General features: G+C 43.6%; 1 protein-coding gene across 9 annotated transcripts; it reads left to right on the top strand.

Annotated features, from left to right (window-relative positions):
• The first annotated feature begins 2,497 nt into the window (after positions 1-2,497).
• LOC118378150 (phospholipid-transporting ATPase IH-like) lies at positions 2,498-20,023 on the top strand. Of its 9 annotated transcripts, XM_052489055.1 has the most exons (15): positions 2,498-2,853; positions 3,061-3,238; positions 5,405-5,507; positions 5,688-5,833; positions 5,910-5,969; positions 6,135-6,262; positions 9,294-9,429; positions 10,210-10,233; positions 11,730-11,795; positions 12,653-12,756; positions 13,118-13,283; positions 13,440-13,478; positions 15,783-15,889; positions 16,562-16,638; positions 17,420-20,023. In XM_052489055.1, exons 1-14 carry the CDS (start codon positions 2,507-2,509, stop codon positions 16,611-16,613), a joined length of 1,656 nt encoding a protein of 551 aa, XP_052345015.1. In that variant the 5' UTR covers positions 2,498-2,506; the 3' UTR covers positions 16,614-16,638; positions 17,420-20,023. The 9 variants fall into 9 exon arrangements, with proteins under 9 accessions (XP_052345015.1, XP_052345014.1, XP_052345016.1 ...); XM_052489054.1 differs by having other exon boundaries at positions 16,562-20,023; XM_052489056.1 differs by lacking the exon at positions 13,440-13,478 and having other exon boundaries at positions 16,562-20,023.
• Positions 20,024-21,532: the final 1,509 nt, after the last annotated feature.

Below are 21,532 nucleotides of genomic sequence, written 5' to 3'. Positions count from 1 at the left end.
CTGAACAAATCACCTCTACTCTGTATGTATGTGGTAGAATTAGAGATTTAGAAGAATTATTGAAAGATTGACAGAATGCAGCATTCAGTCTGATGACCATGTACCACGTTGCTCCATTGACTGCTGATGACCATGTACAGCGCTGTTCCATTGACAGCTAATGACCATGTACAGCGTTGCTCCATTGACTGCTAATGACCATGTACAGCGCTGTTCCATTGACAGCTAATGACCATGTACCGCGTTGCTCCATTGACTGCTGATGACCATGTACAGCGTTGCTCCATTGACTGCTAATGACCATGTACAGCGTTGTTCCATTGACTGCTGATGACCATGTACAGCGTTGCTCCATTGACTGCTGATGACCATGTACAGCGTTGCTCCATTGACAGCTAATGACCATGTACAGCGCTGCTCCATTGACTGCTAATGACCATGTACCGCGTTGTTCCATTGACTGCTGATTACCATGTACAGCGTTGCTCCATTGACTGCTAATGACCATGTACCGCGTTGTTCCATTGACTGCTGATTACCATGTACAGCGCTGCTCCATTGACTGCTAATGACCATGTACCGCGTTGTTCCATTGACTGCTGATTACCATGTACAGCGCTGCTCCATTGACTGCTAATGACCATGTACAGCGCTGCTCCATTGACTGCTGATTACCATGTACAGCGTTGTTCCATTGACTGCTGATGACCATGTACAGCGTTGCTCCATTGACTGCTGATGACCATGTACAGCGTTTCTCCATTGACTGCTGATGACCATGTACCGCGTTGCTCCATTGACTGCTAATGACCATGTACAGCGTTTCTCCATTGACTGCTGATGACCATGTACCGCGTTGCTCCATTGACTGCTAATGACCATGTACAGCGTTTCTCCATTGACTGCTAATGACCATGTACAGCGTTTCTCCATTGACTGCTAATGACCATGTACAGCGTTTCTCCATTGACTGCTAATGACCATGTACAGCGTTTCTCCATTGACTGCTAATGACCATGTACCGCGTTGCTCCATTGACTGCTGATGACCATGTACAGCGTTTCTCCATTGACTGCTAATGACCATGTAACGCATTGCTCCATTGACTGCTAATGACCATGTACAGCGCTGTTCCATTGACTGCTGATGACCATGTAACGCATTGCTCCATTGACTGCTGATGACCATGTACCGCGTTGCTCCATTGACTGCTGATGACCATGTACAGCGTTTATCCATTGACTGCTAATGACCATGTACAGCGTTGCTCCATTGACTGCTGATGACCATGCACAGCGCTGTTCCATTGACTGCTGATGACCATGTACAGCGTTGTTCCATTCACTGCTAATGACCATGTACAGCGTTGCTCCATTGACTGCTGATGACCATGTACAGCGTTTATCCATTGACTGCTAATGACCATGTACAGCGTTGCTCCATTGACTGCTAATGACCATGTACAGCGTTGCTCCATTGACTGCTAATGACCATGTACAGCGTTTCTCCATTGACTGCTAATGACCATGTACAGCGTTTCTCCATTGACTGCTAATGACCATGTACAGCGTTGCTCCATTGACTGCTGATGACCATGTACAGCGTTGTTCCATTGACTGCTGATGACCATGCACAGCGTTGTTCCATTGACTGCTAATGACCATGTACAGCGTTGCTCCATTGACTGCTGATGACCATGTACAGCGCTGTTCCATTGACTGCTGATGACCATGCACAGCGTTGTTCCATTGACTGCTGATGACCATGCACAGCGTTGTTCCATTGACTGCTGATGACCATGCACAGCGCTGTTCCATTGACTGCTGATGACCATGCACAGCGCTGTTCCATTGACTGCTGATGACCATGTACAGCGTTGTTCCATTGACTGCTGATGACCATGTACAGCGTTGTTCCATTGACTGCTGATGACCATGTACAGCGTTGTTCCATTGACTGCTAATGACCATGTACAGCGTTGCTCCATTGACTGCTGATGACCATGTACAGCGTTGCTCCATTGACTGCTGATGACCATGTACAGCGTTGCTCCATTGACTGCTGATGACCATGTACAGCGTTGCTCCATTGACTGCTAATGACCATGTACAGCGTTGCTCCATTGACTGCTGATGACCATGTACAGCGTTGTTCCATTGACTGCTGATGACCATGTACAGCGTTGCTCCATTGACTGCTGATGACCATGTACAGCGTTGTTCCATTGACTGCTAATGACCATGTACAGCGTTGTTCCATTGACTGCTAATGACCATGTACAGCGTTGTTCCATTGACTGCTGATGACCATGTACAGCGTTGTTCCATTGACTGCTAATGACCATGTACAGCGTTGTTCCATTGACTGCTGATGACCATGTTCAGCGTTGTTCCATTGACTGCTGATGACCATGTACAGCGTTGTTCCATTGACTGCTAATGACCATGTACAGCGTTGTTCCATTGACTGCTGATGACCATGTACAGCGTTGTTCCATTGACTGCTAATGACCATGTACAGCGTTGTTCCATTGACTGCTAATGACCATGTACAGCGTTTCTCCATTGGCTGCTGCCTGACTTTATGTTGCCTGTTCTCCAGGCTCCAGGACAAGGCAGCAGACACCATCGAGTCTCTCCAGAAGGCTGGGATGAAGGTGTGGGTGCTGACCGGAGACAAGATGGAGACGGCGGCAGCTACTTGTTACGCTAGCAAGCTGTTTCGCCGCTCCACACAGATACTGGAGCTGACCACCAAACGCACCGAGGAACAGAGTCTACATGACGTTCTGTTTGACCTGAGTAAAACTGTACTCAGACAGCATGGTAGCATGACCAGAGACACCTTCTCAGGGTGGGTGCCGGGATCCCAACACACACACACACGTTTAGGTTAAGGGTTACGGTTAAGGTTCGGTTTTGGGCTTAGAGTTAGAGTTAAGTTTAGGGTTAGGAGTTAGGGAAAATAGGATTTTGAATGGTTATAAATTGTGTCCCCCCACAAGGTTAGTTAAAGACTGTGTGTGTTAACGTGTGTATCTCTGTGTGTGTGTGTCCCCAGTCTGTCTGCTGACTGTGTGGACTACGGTCTGATCATCGACGGGGCCACCCTGTCTGCGGTGCTGAAGCCCAGTCAGGAGGACTCCAGTCAGGGGAACTACAAGGAGATCTTCCTGGAGATCTGTAGGAACTGCAGCGCTGTGCTCTGCTGCCGCATGGCTCCCCTCCAGAAAGCACAGGTAGCCTATCAGGCCAAGTTATTTCAAACGACACGTTTCCACACCTATTTCTGACCAACATGACTTTGGTGTCATGTGATCCGTCACGGCTAGGTTAAGTGAAGGAAGCACTGACACAGTCTGATGGAGTGTTGAGCTGGTTGATGTTTCACCTCTCTACTTACTGGACTCCACTACCTCCCTCCCTCCCCCACCTCTGGTCTCTGGTTACCAATTAGTGCCACTCCAGACTGTTGCCCTTCTCGCTCTCTCTCCACTCTATTTGTCTCCGACACATTACCTTTCTGTCTCCCCCTCTTCTATCTCTCTCTCTCTCTCTCTCTCTCTCTCACATTAGACCCCACCTGTCATAGCAGATGTTATTTGGGACTGATGAATTACAGTATATTATATTGAGCTCTGTCTGACATGGCTGTCACTATCTCTTACTGAGGAGTTCTATTGAACTCTGACTGATATGACTCACTATCTCTTACTGAAGAGTTATATTGAGCTCTCTCATATGACTGTCTCCATCTTTACTGAGGAGTTCTATTGAGCTCTCTCTCATATGACTGTCTCCATCTTTACTGAGGTGTTTTATTGAGCTCTGTCTGATATGACTGTCTATCTTTACTGAGGAGTTCTATTGAGCTCTCTCTCATATCACTGTCTCCATCTTTACTGAGGAGTTATATTGAGCTCTGTCTGACTGTCACTATCTCTTACTGAGGAGTTCTATTGAGCTCTCTCTCATATGACTGTCTCCATCTTTACTGAGGAGTTCTATTGAGCTCTGTCTGATATGACTGTCACCCTCTCCTACTGAGGAGTTCTATTGAGCTCTCTGATATGACTGTCACTATCTCTTACTGAGGAGTTCTATTGAGCTCTGTCTGATATGACTGTCACTATCTCTTACGGAGGAGTTCTATTGAGCTCTGTCTGATATGACTGTCACTATCTCTTACTGAGGAGTTCTATTGAGCTCTGTCTGATATGACTGTCACTATCTCTTACTGAGGAGTTCTATTGAGCTCTGTCTGATATGACTGTCACTATCTCCTACTGAGGAGTTCTATTGAGCTCTCTCTCATATGACTCTCTCCATCTTTACTGAGGAGTTCTATTGAGCTCTGTCTGATATGACTGTCACCTTCTCCTACTGAGGAGTTCTATTGAGCTCTCTGATATGACTGTCACTATCTCTTACTGAGGAGTTCTATTGAGCTCTGTCTGATATGACTGTCACTATCTCTTACGGAGGAGTTCTATTGAGCTCTGTCTGATATGACTGTCGCTATCTCTTACGGAGGAGTTCTATTGAGCTCTGTCTGATATGACTGTCACTATCTCTTACGGAGGAGTTCTATTGAGCTCTGTCTGATATGACTGTCGCTATCTCTTACTGAGGAGTTCTATTGAGCTCTGTCTGATATGACTGTCGCTATCTCTTACTGAGGAGTTCTATTGTGCTCTGTCTGATATGACTGTCACTATCTCTTACTGAGGAGTTCTATTGAGCTCTGTCTGATATGACTGTCACTATCTCTTACTGAGGAGTTCTATTGAGCTCTGTCTGATATGACTGTCACTATCTCTTACTGAGGAGTTCTATTGAGCTCTGTCTGATATGACTGTCACTATCTCTTACTGAGGAGTTCTATTGAACTCTGACTGATATGACTGTCACTATCTCTTACTGAGGAGTTCTATTGAGCTCTGTCTGATATGACTGTCACTATCTCTTACTGAGGAGTTCTATTGAACTCTGACTGATATGACTGTCACTATCTCTTACTGAGGAGTTCTATTGAGCTCTGTCTGATATGACTGTCACTATCTCTTACGGAGGAGTTCTATTGAGCTCTGTCTGATATGACTGTCACTATCTCTTACTGAGGAGTTCTATTGAGCTCTGTCTGATATGACTGTCACTATCTCTTTCTGCACAATATCACAATATCACCCTTCTCTCTAGTTCTCCCCCACTGTGCTAGGAGGCAGAGGAATATGGGCTGTGATGTAATATGTACTGACATTCACATAGGAAGTCTTACTACTACAAGTATCCTCTCTGTCATGTTAATATAGGTTAATATACAGTGGTTAGGTTCATATAACATTGTCTGTAGGTTTTGCTCTAAAAACGCTTATCTCACTGATCCTGAAACGTTGTGTTGCCAGATTGTGAAGCTGATCAAATCGTCTCCAGAACACCCCATCACGCTAGCCATTGGAGACGGGGCTAATGATGTTAGCATGATCCTGGAGGCTCACGTGGGCATCGGTTAGTATTACCCTGTTCACTGTAAATGGGCCTCTTTTCAATAAAGTTATTTGAATTTGAATACGATTTAGATTGGTTGATTTTATATATATATATTTGAATGTAGTTTTATATATTTTTATTCATGTATATGACTTGCATAACAAATGGTAAAAGTGATCAGTCATGTCCTCCCCTAAGGCATCATGGGTAAAGAGGGTCGCCAGGCAGCGCGGAACAGTGACTACGCCATCCCGAAGTTCAAACACCTGAAGAAGATGCTGCTGGTTCACGGACACTACTACTACATCCGCATCTCAGAGCTTGTCCAGTACTTCTTCTACAAAGTGAGTGTTTTCTCACTAAATGTAACTTAGAACTACCGATGATTAAGCATTAACACATAATTTTATTTTTCCTCAGAATGTCGCCTTCATCTTCCCTCAGTTCCTCTACCAGTTCTTCTGTGGCTTCTCCCAACAGGTACATAAAAGATGTTCTCAAAAATTGTAGTACTTTAAACCATGACTTTGTGGAGAAGTTTGAATTGTTTTTCTCTGGTTAAGAATGCATGACAAATGAGTAAGATATAAATATTGTTTTAAATGACTGATCTTGGTTGTTCTCTACCATCCTGTCTCTCTCCAGCCGCTGTATGACACAGCCTATCTGACACTGTACAATATCAGCTTTACCTCTCTACCCATCCTGCTCTTCAGCCTCATCGAGCAGCACATCAACATGGACATCCTCAAGAAAGACCCCTCCCTCTACAGGTACACTACATGACCAAAGTTTGTGGATACCTGCTCGTCGAACATCTCACTCCAAAATCATGGGCATTAATAGGGAGTTGGTCCCCCCTTTTGTTGCAATAACAGCCTTTCCACTAGATGTTGGAACATTGCTACAGGGACTTGCTTCCTTTCAGCCAGAAGAGCATTAGTGAGGTCGGGCACTGATGTTTGGCGATTAAGCTGGCTTACAGTTGGCGTTCCAATTCCTCCCAAAAGTGTTTGATGGGGATGAGGTCAGGGCTCTGTGCAGGACAGTCAAGTTCTTCCACACCGATCTCGACAAACCATTTCTGTTTGAACCTCGCTTTGTGCACAGGGGCATTGTCATGCTGAAACAGGAAAAGGCCTTCTCCAAACTGTTGCCACAAAGTTCGAAGCACAGAATCATCTAGAATGTCATTGTATGCTGTAGCGTTAAGATATCCCTTCCCTGGATCTAAGGGGCCTCGTCCGAACCATGAAAAAACAGCCCCAGACCATTATTCCTCCACTAAACTTTACAGTTGTCACTATACATTGGGGCAGGTAGCGTTCTCCTGGCATCCTCCAAACCCAGATTCCTCCGTCGGACTGCCAGATGGTGGAGCGTGATTCATCACTATAGAGAACGTGTTTCCACTGCTCCAGAGTCCAATGACGGCAAGCTTTATACCACCCCAGCCGATGCTTGGTAATCGGTGATGTCAGCTGTAATACTGCAGATTGTAGCTTTTATCAATGTAATTGTCTGCATCATTTCAAATCCCCCATATATATTTTTGTATACATATTTTTCCAAATATATTTCCTTTATTATTTTCCACTAACCCTCCCACCCCTCCCCTAACCCTACCACCCCTCCCCTAATTGGAGTAAACTAATGGACAACAACACTTAGGCTTCTACTTACAGCTTATACACATACTATATAAATTATACGGACACAATGTATTTTACAATAGTTATCTTTTGTTTGTTTTTAATCCCATCCTTCAGCAGAAGGCCAGTTTAATTGCTTCTTTAATCAAAACAACAGTTTTCAGCTGTGCTAACATAATTGCACAAGGAGTTTCTAATGATCAATTAGCCTTTTAAAATGATAAACTTGGGTTAGCTAACACAACATGCCATTGGAACACAGGAGTGATGGTTGCTGATAATGGGCCTCTGTACGCCTATGTAGATATTCCATTAACAATCAACTGTTACCAGCTACTATAGTCATTTACAACATTAACAAATTCTGCACTGCATTTCTGAACAATTTGATGTTATTTTAATGGACAAAAAAGTGTTTTTCTTTCAAAAACAAGACATATCTAAGTGACCCTAAACTTCTGAACGGTAGTGTTCTCCTGTTTACACCTGTCAGCAGCAGGTGTGGCTGAAGTAGCTGAATCCATTCATTTGAAGCTGTGTCCACATACTTTTGTATATATAGTGTAGGCGCTACCCACCAACTGCCTGTCCCAGCATGCAATAGTGTGATGTGATACATTTCTGTAGACTGTTAGAAAATCTCACATTGGGAATGTTCCTCAGTTGATCTCTTCCACAGCGTTTCCTCAGATCATACTGAGCAGATAATTGTAAAATCCTATCAGCTCTTGGCAAACTGTGACTGCCATCTCTCTCCTCGTATGAACTCTGTTACTGAACAACAGCCACATTCACATTCTCAAGATGTTGTAAGACGTTACTTGATAATAATAGAATCACGTAGACACACTTGTTTGTGAATCCATACATACAGTGTAAAGCTCACATTGTTCAGTGGTGTTGCCAGTAAATGCTTGATGTTTTTGTTTGCTTTTCCTCTCTCTGCCTGGTGACAATCAATACTCCATTTCCCTGCTAGCTACCTATGGGTCATTGTGTGGAAAATTTAGACTAACAATGCAGCAGGCAGAAAGACATCATTCCTCCATGCCTGGATTTGTCAGCTAACTGTTAAATCAATGCTGCCTTGCTCACGGTTGTGTTGGAGGAATGCTGTTTTAGCTCTGGAGACTAATAGAAAGTGTGATTGCTGTTAGCTTGGAATTCTTCTGGTTAAAGGGACAATTATCTAAATGTCTAAATGTGTCAGACATTAGTATGAATTGAAAGGAATCTACAAATGAATGGGAAAACAATAGAACCATCTAATTAAATCCCAAAATACATGGAATGTAATGCAAGCATTATGTTCAGGTCATCAGGACATAGCTAAGGATTATATATTTATATATATATTTTCATTTATTTTATTATTATTATTATTCATTTTACCCCTTTTTCTCCCCAATTTCGTGGTATCCAATTGTTTTAGTAGCTACTATCTTGTCTCATCGCTACAACTCCCGTACGGGCTCGGGAGAGACGAAGGTTGAAAGTCATGCGTCCTCTGATACACAACCCAACCAAGCCGCACTGCTTCTTAACACAGCGCGTATCCAACCCGGAAGCCAGCCGCACCAATGTGTCAGAGGAAACACCGTGCACCTGGCAACCTTGGTTAGCGCGCACTGCGCCCGGCCCGCCACAGGAGTCGCTGGTGCGCGATGAGACAAGGATATCCATACCGGCCAATCCCTCCCTAACCCGGGCGACGCTATGCCAATTGTGCGTCGCCCCACGAACCTCCCGGTCGCGGCCGGTTACGACAGAGCCTGGGCGCGAACCCAGAGTCTCTGGTGGCACAGCTGGCGCTGCAGTACAGCACCCTTAACCACTGCTCCACCCGGGAGGCCTATTTTATTTTATTTTATTTTTAGTATTATTTTACCTTTATTTAACTAGGTCAGTTAAGAACATATTCTTATGTTCAATGACGGCCTAGGAACAGTGGGTTAACTGCCTTGTTCTGGTGCAGAACGAGTTACGGTACACATATAATGTTTCCTCTCTACAGGGACATAGCTCAGAACTCCCTCCTATATTTACTGTATATAATGTGTACTGTAATGTTTCCTCTCTACAGGGACATAGCTCAGAACTCCCTCCTATATTTACTGTATATAATGTGTACTGTAATGTTTCCTCTCTACAGGGACATAGCTAAGAACTCTCTCCTGCGTTGGCCCATTTTCATCTACTGGACCTTCCTGGGGGTGTTCGACGCCGTCGTCTTCTTCTTTGGTTCTTACTTCCTGTTCAACAACAGCACCTTCACCAGCAACGGACAGGTAAAGACACCGTCGCCGTGGCTACTGGAGTACTGCGTTAAAGAGTATATGTTGGTGTGAAGTTATAAAATGATCGTCTGATCATGCTGCACTTCTCCAAGCCCATGTCAAGTGTTTATGTTCCTGCCGTGAAGGAGTGTCCAGTGATTGTGATGTGGAGTGGCTGATTGTGATGTGGAGTGGCTGATTGTGACTGTGGGTTATGAGTGAGCTCACCGGTCACACACAGGTTGGATCGACGCTGTTTCCACGGTTTGTCAACGTGGAAAACGTAATTGTCACCAATGTACATACTTTTCATCAAGTTTTGACCCCGCTTTTACCCACAATTCAACATGGACCTTTGAGTTCATTTGACATTGAATTCATGTTAGTGAACAGCATTCTAAAACTTCAGTCAGAACAGCTGTCGTCTGTGGAAGGTGTGGTGATTTTAGGTAAATGGATGACATAAGATCTCCTGGCCTGCAGATTCACCTGTGATCCTTTGCATAAAACCATGACCGGATCTCCCATTCATATCTATGAAAGGAAAGCATGTTGAGTCTGCAGACATCTTTCTCTGTGCTGTTTCTCCTTTTATATCTCTTCCTTTATATCACTTTAACCTGTTGGATTGCTTTGATTTGCCTGTTTTTGCTTTATTTCCTTTGAATATCAGATGTTTTAGTTTTATGGCTTCCAGTTCTTTCTTTTATTTTCTTCCTCTTCTTCCTCCTCCTCTTCTGCTCCTCTTACCTTTATGTTGCTTGTTCTTTATGCTTCTCGTCCTCTCCTCAGCTAATGACAACCAACACACAGATGGTAAGCCTGTCCCTATCTGTCTGTCACCCTGGTTTAGTTTTAGTTGGACTGCCCCCCTCCACTGCCCGTCACATTGCGTAACCAAACCGCCCGTCATCTCATCCAATAGGTATCCCCTCATATCCAACCCCTACTGCCTGTATAGGCCAATGAGCTGTGGGTATATCCGTGTAGTAATAGTAGACCCATACTCCAACTCCACTCTTGTCTCGTTGTGTAGTTGCCGTAGTCCAGACTTCCTCATGTTGTTTGTGTGTCCGGTACAACAGTGGTTTCTGCTAGTAGACATCCACCATGGAGGGTGGTAGGAAACAGCTCATATTGAGTCTTTAGGGCAGGGTTTTGTTTCCGCCCAGCTTTAACACACCTGTTGCAGATAATCAACAAATGGTATTGATCTATAACACAATTGATCTGGTGTGTTAGAGCTGGGCTGGAACACAAGCCTGTACACGCCGCGACCCTCCAGGACCAGGATTGGCTACCCCTACTCTAAGATGTCATCTCCTGTCAGAACACAAGGCTGTAAGACTGGGTCAGGCATCAGGGTATTAGAGCTCAGGGTTCACACTGTTCCACCCGTACACTATAGACTACAGTATGTGACAAAGGAAATGAATGGCCAAGTACATTTGACGGATATTGTTGTATAGGACATGTCAGGTTGGATATTTCATAGTTATGCAATTTGAAACAAAATGACCGTCTGTGGAGCTGACTAGACTTCTATCTCAAACTTATTGTCTTGGTGGAATATTTGGCAGAAAAAAGGAAAGGGTGAAAACAGGAAGTTAAAACAACACAGACAGAAGGAGTCTGTTTTTCAAGGTTCTCTTCTATCACTGCATTTCATTGGCCCTTGCAGTAGTTTTAAAGAAGCAGCTCATTTTGACTGTTAAAAGGATAGTTCTCCCTCAGTCAAAGTTTGTCAGGTGAATTCATACATTGGGGTGAATTGTCCCTTTAAGCCCCCTTGAGGAAAGCAGGTGGGTTTATGTGTTGGTAGGTAACTTCATGTTGTTGACCCTCATCACCATTGGTTTGGGTATTAGCATTCCATCAACATCACAAGCTATTTGAACGTGCAGAACATGTTTTATTTGTAAAAATGTTTATTTTAGAGACACATCTAGGTAATTTCAGGTTATTCTGTACTTTAAATGCAGAACTAAGAGAAATAGTGCACATATTGTTGTTGTTTGAAGCAGCTTGAAAATATTTTAATATCCATTTTCCATCTCTGCACTGGTTTGACTTCATATAACTGAATGAAAAAAAACATCTCTGGAAAATACAACTAAACTGTGTGATTTTTGTATTGATTAATCCTGGATAATTTCTCATTTTAAAAGCTAAACATAGCAACAAACATATGTAGTAATGCAAAGGAAATTTATTTAGTCAAGGCTGACTGTAATTACAGTAGCATACTGTCCTCTGAAATGGCTGCATTTCTAATAGTGTGATTTCTCTCTGTAATACCTTCCTCTCCACAGATGTTTGGTAACTGGACGTTTGGGACTCTGGTCTTCACTGTGCTGGTGTTCACAGTCACCTTAAAGGTACAGTAACATCCTACCCATCACCACCGCTAAGGCACTACTTTACAGTAACATCCTACCCATCACCACTGCTAAGGCACTACTTTACAGTAACATCCTACCTATCACCACCGCTAAGGCACTACTTTACAGTAACATCCTACCCATCACCACCGCTAAGGCACTACTTTACAGTAACATCCTACGCATCACCACTGCTAAGGCACTACTTTACAGTAACATCCTACCCATCACCACCGCTAAGGCACTACTTTACAGTAACATCCTACCCATCACCACCGCTAAGGCACTACTTTACAGTAACATCCTACCCATCACCACCGCTAAGGCACTACTTTACAGTAACATCCTACCCATCACCACTGCTAAGGCACTACTTTACAGTAACATCCTACCCATCACCACTGCTAAGGCACTACTTTACAGTAACATCCTACCCATCACCACCACTAAGGCACTACTTTACAGTAACATCCTACCCATCACCACCGCTAAGGCACTACTTTACAGTAACCTCCTACTCATCACTACCTCTAAGGCACTACTTTATGCTAGATGTTAAAGGGACTCGATATTAGAGAGTTCTACTGCTTTGATTTAATTACAAGTCGATGGTCTTTCTCTACCTCTCTTTCTCTGTCTCTCTGTTTATCTCTTTCTGTCTCACTTTCTCTCTCTGTCTGTCTGTCTCTGTGTCTCTGTGTCTCTCTCTGTGTCTCTGTGTCTCTGTGTCTCTGTCTCTCTCTCTCTCTCTCTCTCTCTCTCTGTCTCTCTGTCTCTCTCTGTCTCTGTGTCTCTCTCTGTCTCTCTCTCTGTCTCTGTGTCTCTCTCTGTCTCTGTCTCTCTCCATCTCACAGCTCGCCATGGACACACACTACTGGACGTGGATCAACCACTTTGTCATCTGGGGCTCGCTGCTTTTCTTTGTCATCTTCTCTCTGCTATGGGGAGGCATCATTTGGTATGTTTTAGTATATCCTATAGCTTTCTGTTCTTCATGTTACCAGGGGAAGTACTATGTGTTTATGCAGATGTTATAAACATAGATATAGGTGAAATAGATCTTGTCTTCTCGGTCTCTCTACCAGAGGTTGTACTATATGTTTATGCAGATGTTATAAACATAGATATAGACAAAATAGATCCTGTCCTCTGTGTCCCTACCAGAGGTTGTACTATGTGTTCATTGAGAGGTTCTAGATGTATAATAACTAGATCCTCTCTGCTCTCCCCAGGCCCTTCCTGAACTACCAGAGGTTGTACTATGTGTTCATTGAGAGGTTCTAGATGTATAATAACTAGATCCTCTCTGCTCTCTCCAGGCCCTTCCTGAACTACCAGAGGATGTACTATGTGTTTATTCAGATGTTGTCCAGCGGTCCGGCCTGGCTCAGCATCATCCTGCTCATCGTCACCAGTTTGCTGCCTGACGTGGTCAAGAAGGTCGTCTGCAGGGCCCTGTGGCCCACCACCACAGAACGCATCCAGGTGGGCGGGCGCACACACACACACACACACACACACATTATGCACAGAAGTACATGCACACATGCTTACATTTAAAATCAGAGGATTAAATGTGCATTCTGTATATACGGTATATCATATATATATATATATATATATGTATCACTGTGACTTTAGCTGTATGCTGCGTGTGGATATATTCCAGGTCTTCTTCAAGTAAGTGAGCTGTTGAATCAGTGTGTAGTGTTCACTTCTTCTTCTCAAACAACCAATCTGGAGGGAAACGCTGTATAACTTGTTACCCATTCTGAAAGGCTGAGAGTTGTATGTCTGGCTGTCTGGAATTTCTCTCACTACTAAATGAGCCATTTGTCTGTACTGTGTACAGTGATTCCTCTAACCTCTCCCTACTGACCTCGGTTCACCTCGCCATGACCCGGAAGAGCTTCTAACACCCTCCTCTTTCCTCTTCCTGAAATAGTGATTGATGGTGAACATCAAGTGTCTTTTAAGATACAAAGTGTTCCTTTTAACACTTCTCTCCTCTCCTCTGTCCCTGCCTGCCCTCTCTACTGGCCTGTGTGACCTTTAACCTCTACCCTCTGACCCCTCTGACCTGGCTCTGTCTCCTTGGGAACGGCAGACAAAGCGGCCATGTCTTACCTCTGAGCAGTCCACCATCTTTATGCTCTCCCAGACTTCAAGCAGACTCAGTTTCTAACCCAACCACTTGACTAGGAGGTCAGGTGACCCTCTCTCAACCTATCCGCATGCCCTCTCCTCCCTCTGTGTCTCTGCATGGACATGTAGTGGTGAATGCTTACAGGTGCCTGTTGACTTGCATGTCCATGCCGTGCATTAAGTGTACCTTGAAAGAGCGTTGGTTAGAATGCTCATTCATAAATACAGAAACAACGTTTCTGACATGAAACAGATATTTGAAGCCCCTTCAAAATGGCAAGTGTGTGTTTGTGCAGATATGTCTATGTTGAGCGTGTGTGTGTGTTTAGATCTATGTGTGTTGAGCGTGTGTATCTTGCTGTCCACAGCGAATGAGGGCTGATAGAAACATTGATGGAGTTATGACCTACAGCCGGGACTCCCTGCTAGATGGGGGGGTTGCCCTGTCCACCTCAGAGGCCTAGCCTCACCACGGTAAAGACAGGAGGGACCGACTCTGAGTGCGGTGAAGAGTGCGGTGAAGAGTGCGGTGAAGAGTGGGGTGAAGAGTGGGGTGAAGAGTGCGGTGAAGAGCTGGGTGAAGAGCTGGGTGAAGAGCTGGGTGAAGAGCTGGGTGAAGGGCTGGGTGAATGGCTGGGGGGGGCACTGACAGGCTGTCTCGTCCCAAATGAAGTTTTAAGCATTATGCCATCAGTCTAAGAGTTGTTCATTACCCTAATGAATGAAATATGTTTCCTGATAAAGCTATCACAACTAGTTTAACATATCAATTAGGTGTTATTCTCTTTTTGAATGCTGAATGCGTTTATCATCAGTGCCATAGCAATTGTTTTGTGACAGCGGAACAAGTACTATTATAAAGTAGAGCACTTACCCCCTCCAGTGTTTACAGAAGGTACTGCAGCCTGTGTTTAGTAACGAGCTCAAGGTAACACAATCGGCATCAGCTAAATGAGTAGGATGTCAGGAGATGCGTGGCTCCCCTGTAGCATACTAAGTCTCTGGGCCAGACCTCTCCTTAATTAAACCATGTAGTCCATCTGTTTAGCCTGTGAGGCTAGACTCCTGTCCTGACTAGACAGATTCTCAATCTATCCCAAAGTCCCAACTGAGTTAAGCAGAAGGCTCATACTGCCAGGATCGCCCTCCCCTGCCTAACACCATATGGTCTGGCTTGGGCCCTGTTCCTATACATTTCAAATACATCCTGAATTTGTTCCTCCACCTAGAGGTAGTAAGCACTGAATTGTGTTTGGCTGGATAGGTGAAAGCGAGGTTTAGAATCTAGCTTTCACAAAATACAATAGGTTTGATTGATGTTCAGTGAGTCCAGTTATAAGCTCGGCAGAGTGTTTGTCTGAGACTGAACAGCCGTATTCACCTTGATGTTCTCTGAGGACATGCTGCATGCTTTGACCGACCGTTCACTTCTTCAGTTTGCTTATGCTTTGCTCCCTGACATCTTTTGCTAACAGGGTCTGGTGTGTTTGTGTTGATGTGGTTTTGGGGTAGGGGTAGTGGTGGGGTTTGTCGTCTTCTGGGTCCACCATGTGGTCAATCCTGGTTCTGGCAGACAGCAGAGTGTCGTATGCAGGCTTTTGTTCCTACCCAGTTTAGACTCACTGGATTAAATCAAATATTTTTTAATTAAAGACCACGATAAGTTGAAATAGTTGAAATGGTTGAATCAGGTTAATACTGGGCTGGAACAAAACCCTTCACACACCACACCTTTTGAGGACCTGAATTGGCTCCCACTTCCCTTAATCCAGATAATAACTCCTCTGTTCTCTCCCTCTTTCCTCTCTCTCCTCCCATCTCTCCATCCCTCCCTTACAGAATGCAGACAAGCTGTATAACGGCCAGCTATCGGAGTTCACCCCGCTGGCATCTCTCCACGCGCCCACGCGCAGGAGGGCCGACCACCAGAACCCCATTCCCAGAAGGTCTGAACCCTTCACCAAAAAACTTATGTTCACCCACTGGAGGAGCGGGCCCGACTACTGCACTTTCACCCCACTCCTCCGATTCGCCGGCAACTCCCGTCACTCTGGGGCTGGCTATGCCCACAATGGGGCAGGGCCTGAGACCTCGGTGTAGTCTATAGAGTGGAGTTTAGTCTGATTTAGACTGGAAGTCTAGACCAAGATTTCAGTGTTGAGTGGTCACTGGAACAATCTGTCCTCTAGACAATAGATACCTAATCTAGACGCGTACAGTTACCAATGTCATTGTGAAAAAGCAAACAAACACCAAATACACACAGAAGGACGATCCACATGATCCACAGTCCTACGGCTGTGTTGTGTTTAGCACAAGGAGCTGAGTGAACTGAACAGACTTGGCTCCAGGCAAGCAGTGCCTGTGGATTGGTGGAAAGGGCCTTGGCTCCACCCATTAATGTCTACTATGGGTACGACCCCTCAGACCCACCCTCCAGTGTGTGGGTGTTTGTGGGTGTGTGGGTGTGTGCCACTCCCCCGTATCTGTCTGTCAATAAAGCAGGGATGCCCAGTATTAATGGAAGATGTTCAGAGGTATTGCATGTGCTTTAACTGACCACACTTTCCTGTTTTTCTTTTGTCTTTTCCTCTCTCTTTCTGTCCTGCTTTCTATAGAACAAACTGGTGTTGCCTCTGTGCATATGTCTTATCCAGGAACACGCCATAAGACACTAGTCTTTTCCAGTTCAGTTGTAAGTGGCTAGGCCGTGATAGTGGTTTATCTCTACTGGACTAGAGACAGTTCTGTGTGTGTAGTATCCCGTGTCATAGACTGTCCTTGTGTCTACTGTGGAGTGATGTGATTATACCTCCATTCCCCCTTGTAACCGTCCCATTTCCTGACATGGAAGCTGAGGCATCCTGCCTCATGTAGTGCTAAGGACCCACAGTGGGAAACCAGTATGCATGGGAATCCTTTTCCGCCTTAACATCTACACAGTGTTTCCTTTGAAATACACAGTAGTCTGGAACCAAAGGCTCAGAAAATACTCTTTCAATGGCTTGCCTTGCTGGTTATTGCCTTACACTGAGACTGGGTGGGACAGAGGAAGAGAAATTCTGCCTTACACCACACCAGGATTGGTGGACACTATTAGATAGGAGAGATAACCTACTTTGTTTCTGGGCTTTAACGTTGTCCATGTAGATATCTAACATCTCTCACACTCAGATCTGAAGCCTTTAAGAGCAGTGGATCTCTGTTACAGAAATACAACATGTAGAATGTAGACATTATTCTTCGCTGCTGTCCCTTGGCATAAATAATATAGAACATACCCATAGAAGTCTCACACGATGCGTGAGAGCCTCATGAAGGTGTTATAAGAGTGTTATAATTCTCTCAACAGTCTGCCAGGGGTCTTAAGATCTCATCTGTCACTGTGTGCTCTCTCCCTCCCTCAGATCTTCTCTGTTTAATTTTTTCATGTGTTTTTTTTACCTCTACCATTTCTCCTCTTGTTCCTTTTGAAGTGATGCTCGTGTGGATCTGTCCTCTCGAGCCTCACTACATCTCCTCCTCCTCACTGCCACCAACTCTCATCCTCCACTCCTCCTCTCATCCATTCACTCCTTCATCTGGTCATGCATCCCTCCATCCGTCTCCGAGGAACACAGTCTGTGTGGTGGGTGTGAGGAGAGAGAGAACGAGAAAGGGAGATGGAGGGGGGACTTCACCAAAACCAAGGTTTTTCTACACACATTTAGCTGCTTGACAGTAGATGTCTTGTGGTGCATTGTGGGATCAGTTCAAACCAAGAGGAACAAAAGTATATGGATGTCCCATATATAGATAAGGATGTGTGTGTGTGTGTGTGTGTGTGTGTGTGTGTGTGTGTGCGTGTGCGTGCGTGCGTGCGTGCGTGCGTGCGTCTGTTTCATTGAAAGCAGCAATGATATTTAAGATGGCCGTCTGTTATTAGGTGGTATTATGAATCTTCACTGAAATGTAAAGACACTGAACATTACACCACAGTCAGAACTATAACACTGAACATTACACCACAGTCAGAACTATAACACTGAACATTACACCACAGTCAGAACTATAATACTGGACATTAAACCACAGTCAGAACTATAACACTGGACATTACACCACAGTCAGAACTATAACACTGAACATTACACCACAGTCAGAACTATAATACTGGACATTACACCACAGTCAGAACTATAACACTGGACATTACACCACAGTCAGAACTATAACACTGGACATTACACCACAGTCAGAACTATAACACTGGACATTACACCACAGTCAGAACTATAATACTGGACATTACACCACAGTCAGAACTATAACACTGGACATTACACCACAGTCAGAACTATAATACTGGACATTACACCACAGTCAGAACTATAACACTGGACATTACACCACAGTCAGAACTATAACACTGGACATTACACCACAGTCAGAACTATAATACTGGACATTACACCACAGTCAGAACTATAATACTGGACATTGCACCACAGTCAGAACTATAATACTGGACATTACACCACAGTCAGAACTATAATACTGGACATTACACCACAGTCAGAACTATAACACTGACATTACACCACAGTCAGAACTATAACACTGGACATTACACCACAGTCAGAACTATAATACTGGACATTACACCACAGTCAGAACTATAACACTGGACATTACACCACAGTCAGAACTATAACACTGGACATTACACCACAGTCAGAACTATAATACTGGACATTACACCACAGTCAGAACTATAACACTGGACATTACACCACAGTCAGAACTATAATACTGGACATTACACCACAGTCAGAACTATAATACTGGACATTACACCACAGTCAGAACTATAACACTGGACATTACACCACAGTCAGAACTATAACACTGAACATTACACCACAGTCAGAACTATAACACTGGACATTACACCACAGTCAGAACTATAATACTGGACATTACACCACAGTCAGAACTATAATACTGGACATTGCACCACAGTCAGAACTATAACACTGGACATTACACCACAGTCAGAACTATAATACTGGACATTACACCACAGTCAGAACTATAACACTGAACATTACACCACAGTCAGAACTATAACACTGGACATTACACCACAGTCAGAACTATAATACTGGACATTACACCACAGTCAGAACTATAACACTGGACATTACACCACAGTCAGAACTATAACACTGAACATTACACCACAGTCAGAACTATAATACTGGACATTACACCACAGTCAGAACTATAATACTGGACATTACACCACAGTCAGAACTATAATAGTGAACATTACACCACAGTCAGAACTATAATACTGGACATTACACCACAGTCAGAACTATAATACTGGACATTACACCACAGTCAGAACTATAACACTGGACATTACACCACAGTCAGAACTATAATACTGGACATTAAACCACAGTCAGAACTATAATACTGGACATTACACCACAGTCAGAACTATAACACTGGACATTACACCACAGTCAGAACTATAATACTGGACATTACACCACAGTCAGAACTATAATACTGGACATTACACCACAGTCAGAACTATAACACTGGACATTACACCACAGTCAGAACTATAACACTGGACATTACACCACAGTCAGAACTATAACACTGGACATTACACCACAGTCAGAACTATAACACTGGACATTACACCACAGTCAGAACTATAATACTGGACATTACACCACAGTCAGAACTATAACACTGGACATTACACCACAGTCAGAACTATAACACTGAACATTACACCACAGTCAGAACTATAATACTGGACATTACACCACAGTCAGAACTATAATACTGGACATTACACCACAGTCAGAACTATAATACTGGACATTACACCACAGTCAGAACTATAATACTGGACATTACACCACAGTCAGAACTATAACACTGGACATTACACCACAGTCAGAACTATAATACTGGACATTACACCACAGTCAGAACTATAATACTGGACATTACACCACAGTCAGAACTATAACACTGGACATTACACCACAGTCAGAACTATAATACTGGACATTGCACCACAGTCAGAACTATAACACTGGACATTACACCACAGTCAGAACTATAATACTGGACATTACACCACAGTCAGAACTATAACACTGGACATTACACCACAGTCAGAACTATAATACTGGACATTACACCACAGTCAGAACTATAATACTGGACATTACACCACAGTCAGAACTATAATACTGGACATTGCTATGACAAGGTTTACAAATAATGAATGAATTAGTGAATGATTGATTCATGAATGAATGATTACAATGGATGACTAAATTATGATTGGCCTGCTGTAAGGAAGTGGATAACTCCAAAAATGGTGAGAACTAGTGTTTTTATCAGCACTTCTGTGGTCATCTGTTCATTAGTTAGAGGATGAATGAGACTGGTACTTAGTCGTTTAGGGTGTTTATAATGTTGACTGACTTGTTTGCTCTGCCTCTGTCATATACCACTGGATGTAATGAGCTTCTCTGTGAGTTTATGAATCAAACAAGCATAACTTCTCTTTCTCTGACAGTTTACACTCTCCAAACTGAAATATCTCTCTGAATTGCTTTGAGATCTAGTCCAGTCGAAACCTATTCCATAAAAGCTTGAAAACTTGAAGCAAACTACGCTATTATAAGTTGACTGTGTTGTCTAGAATTGATTTTTATTGAGATTCTTTGTTTGATATTCTGTGTAGCATTTTGTCTCTGTTCGGTTTCCTGTTTGAAAAGGCCTAGAGCTCAACTCAAATGTCAGTTGGTTTGGAGGAAAATGTTGGTTTTGTGAGCGACAACCCCTCAGAAAGATGGAGAAAGAGAGAGTATGTGCATTTGACTGTTTTAGTCCTGTAGGTGATGCTGGCTATGCTTCAGAATATTGAATGTATATGAAGCCTACTCCTTAAAGCCTGTCATTATGACATATATCTGTGTTTTAGGATCTTAGTAATATCAGCAAACAAGGATGGATGCTATTGAACAAAACTCCCACGTGTTCAACTGTGAGCTGGCTTGTTGCTGTTAGAATTATGTTGGACAAACCACTGCAGTACATCAAAACGTTTCCATGATCCAGAACGGAAATGATCACCAAATACTGACACGTGGTAAGAATGTAGTGTTTTTCAGGCAGCGACCCTGTTCTGATCAGAATTCTCTCTCATCCAGGTATTTTTGTACATCTTAGAAAAATCCTGTTTTGTCATTTTTATATTCAGAAGGGGAGACCTCTTCACTCACTCGTTTTTTCTGTTCTGGTTCAATGAATGTCTAACTAAGCAGACCAGACCGAGTGGCTGTTGCATTGGTGTCTATGGGAACACCCAGTTAAGTAGACCGTAACATACCATTTTATTCAACGGTAAACAGCCTGAGTGAACTATCTTAATCTAGCCACCATCTTTGCAACTGTCACGGGGAAGAGAGACATCACGCAAATGAAACGATATAGCTTTACAATTTTGCTTTCTGTCAATTAATATACTAAGAAATCCAAGTACAATTGTCTCTTCTGTGTTCCTGCAC

This window comes from Oncorhynchus keta, chromosome 30 (assembly GCF_023373465.1).
Source record: "Oncorhynchus keta strain PuntledgeMale-10-30-2019 chromosome 30, Oket_V2, whole genome shotgun sequence".
Classification (NCBI taxonomy): domain Eukaryota; kingdom Metazoa; phylum Chordata; class Actinopteri; order Salmoniformes; family Salmonidae; genus Oncorhynchus; species Oncorhynchus keta.
This window is presented reverse-complemented; position numbering and strand designations above follow the sequence as displayed.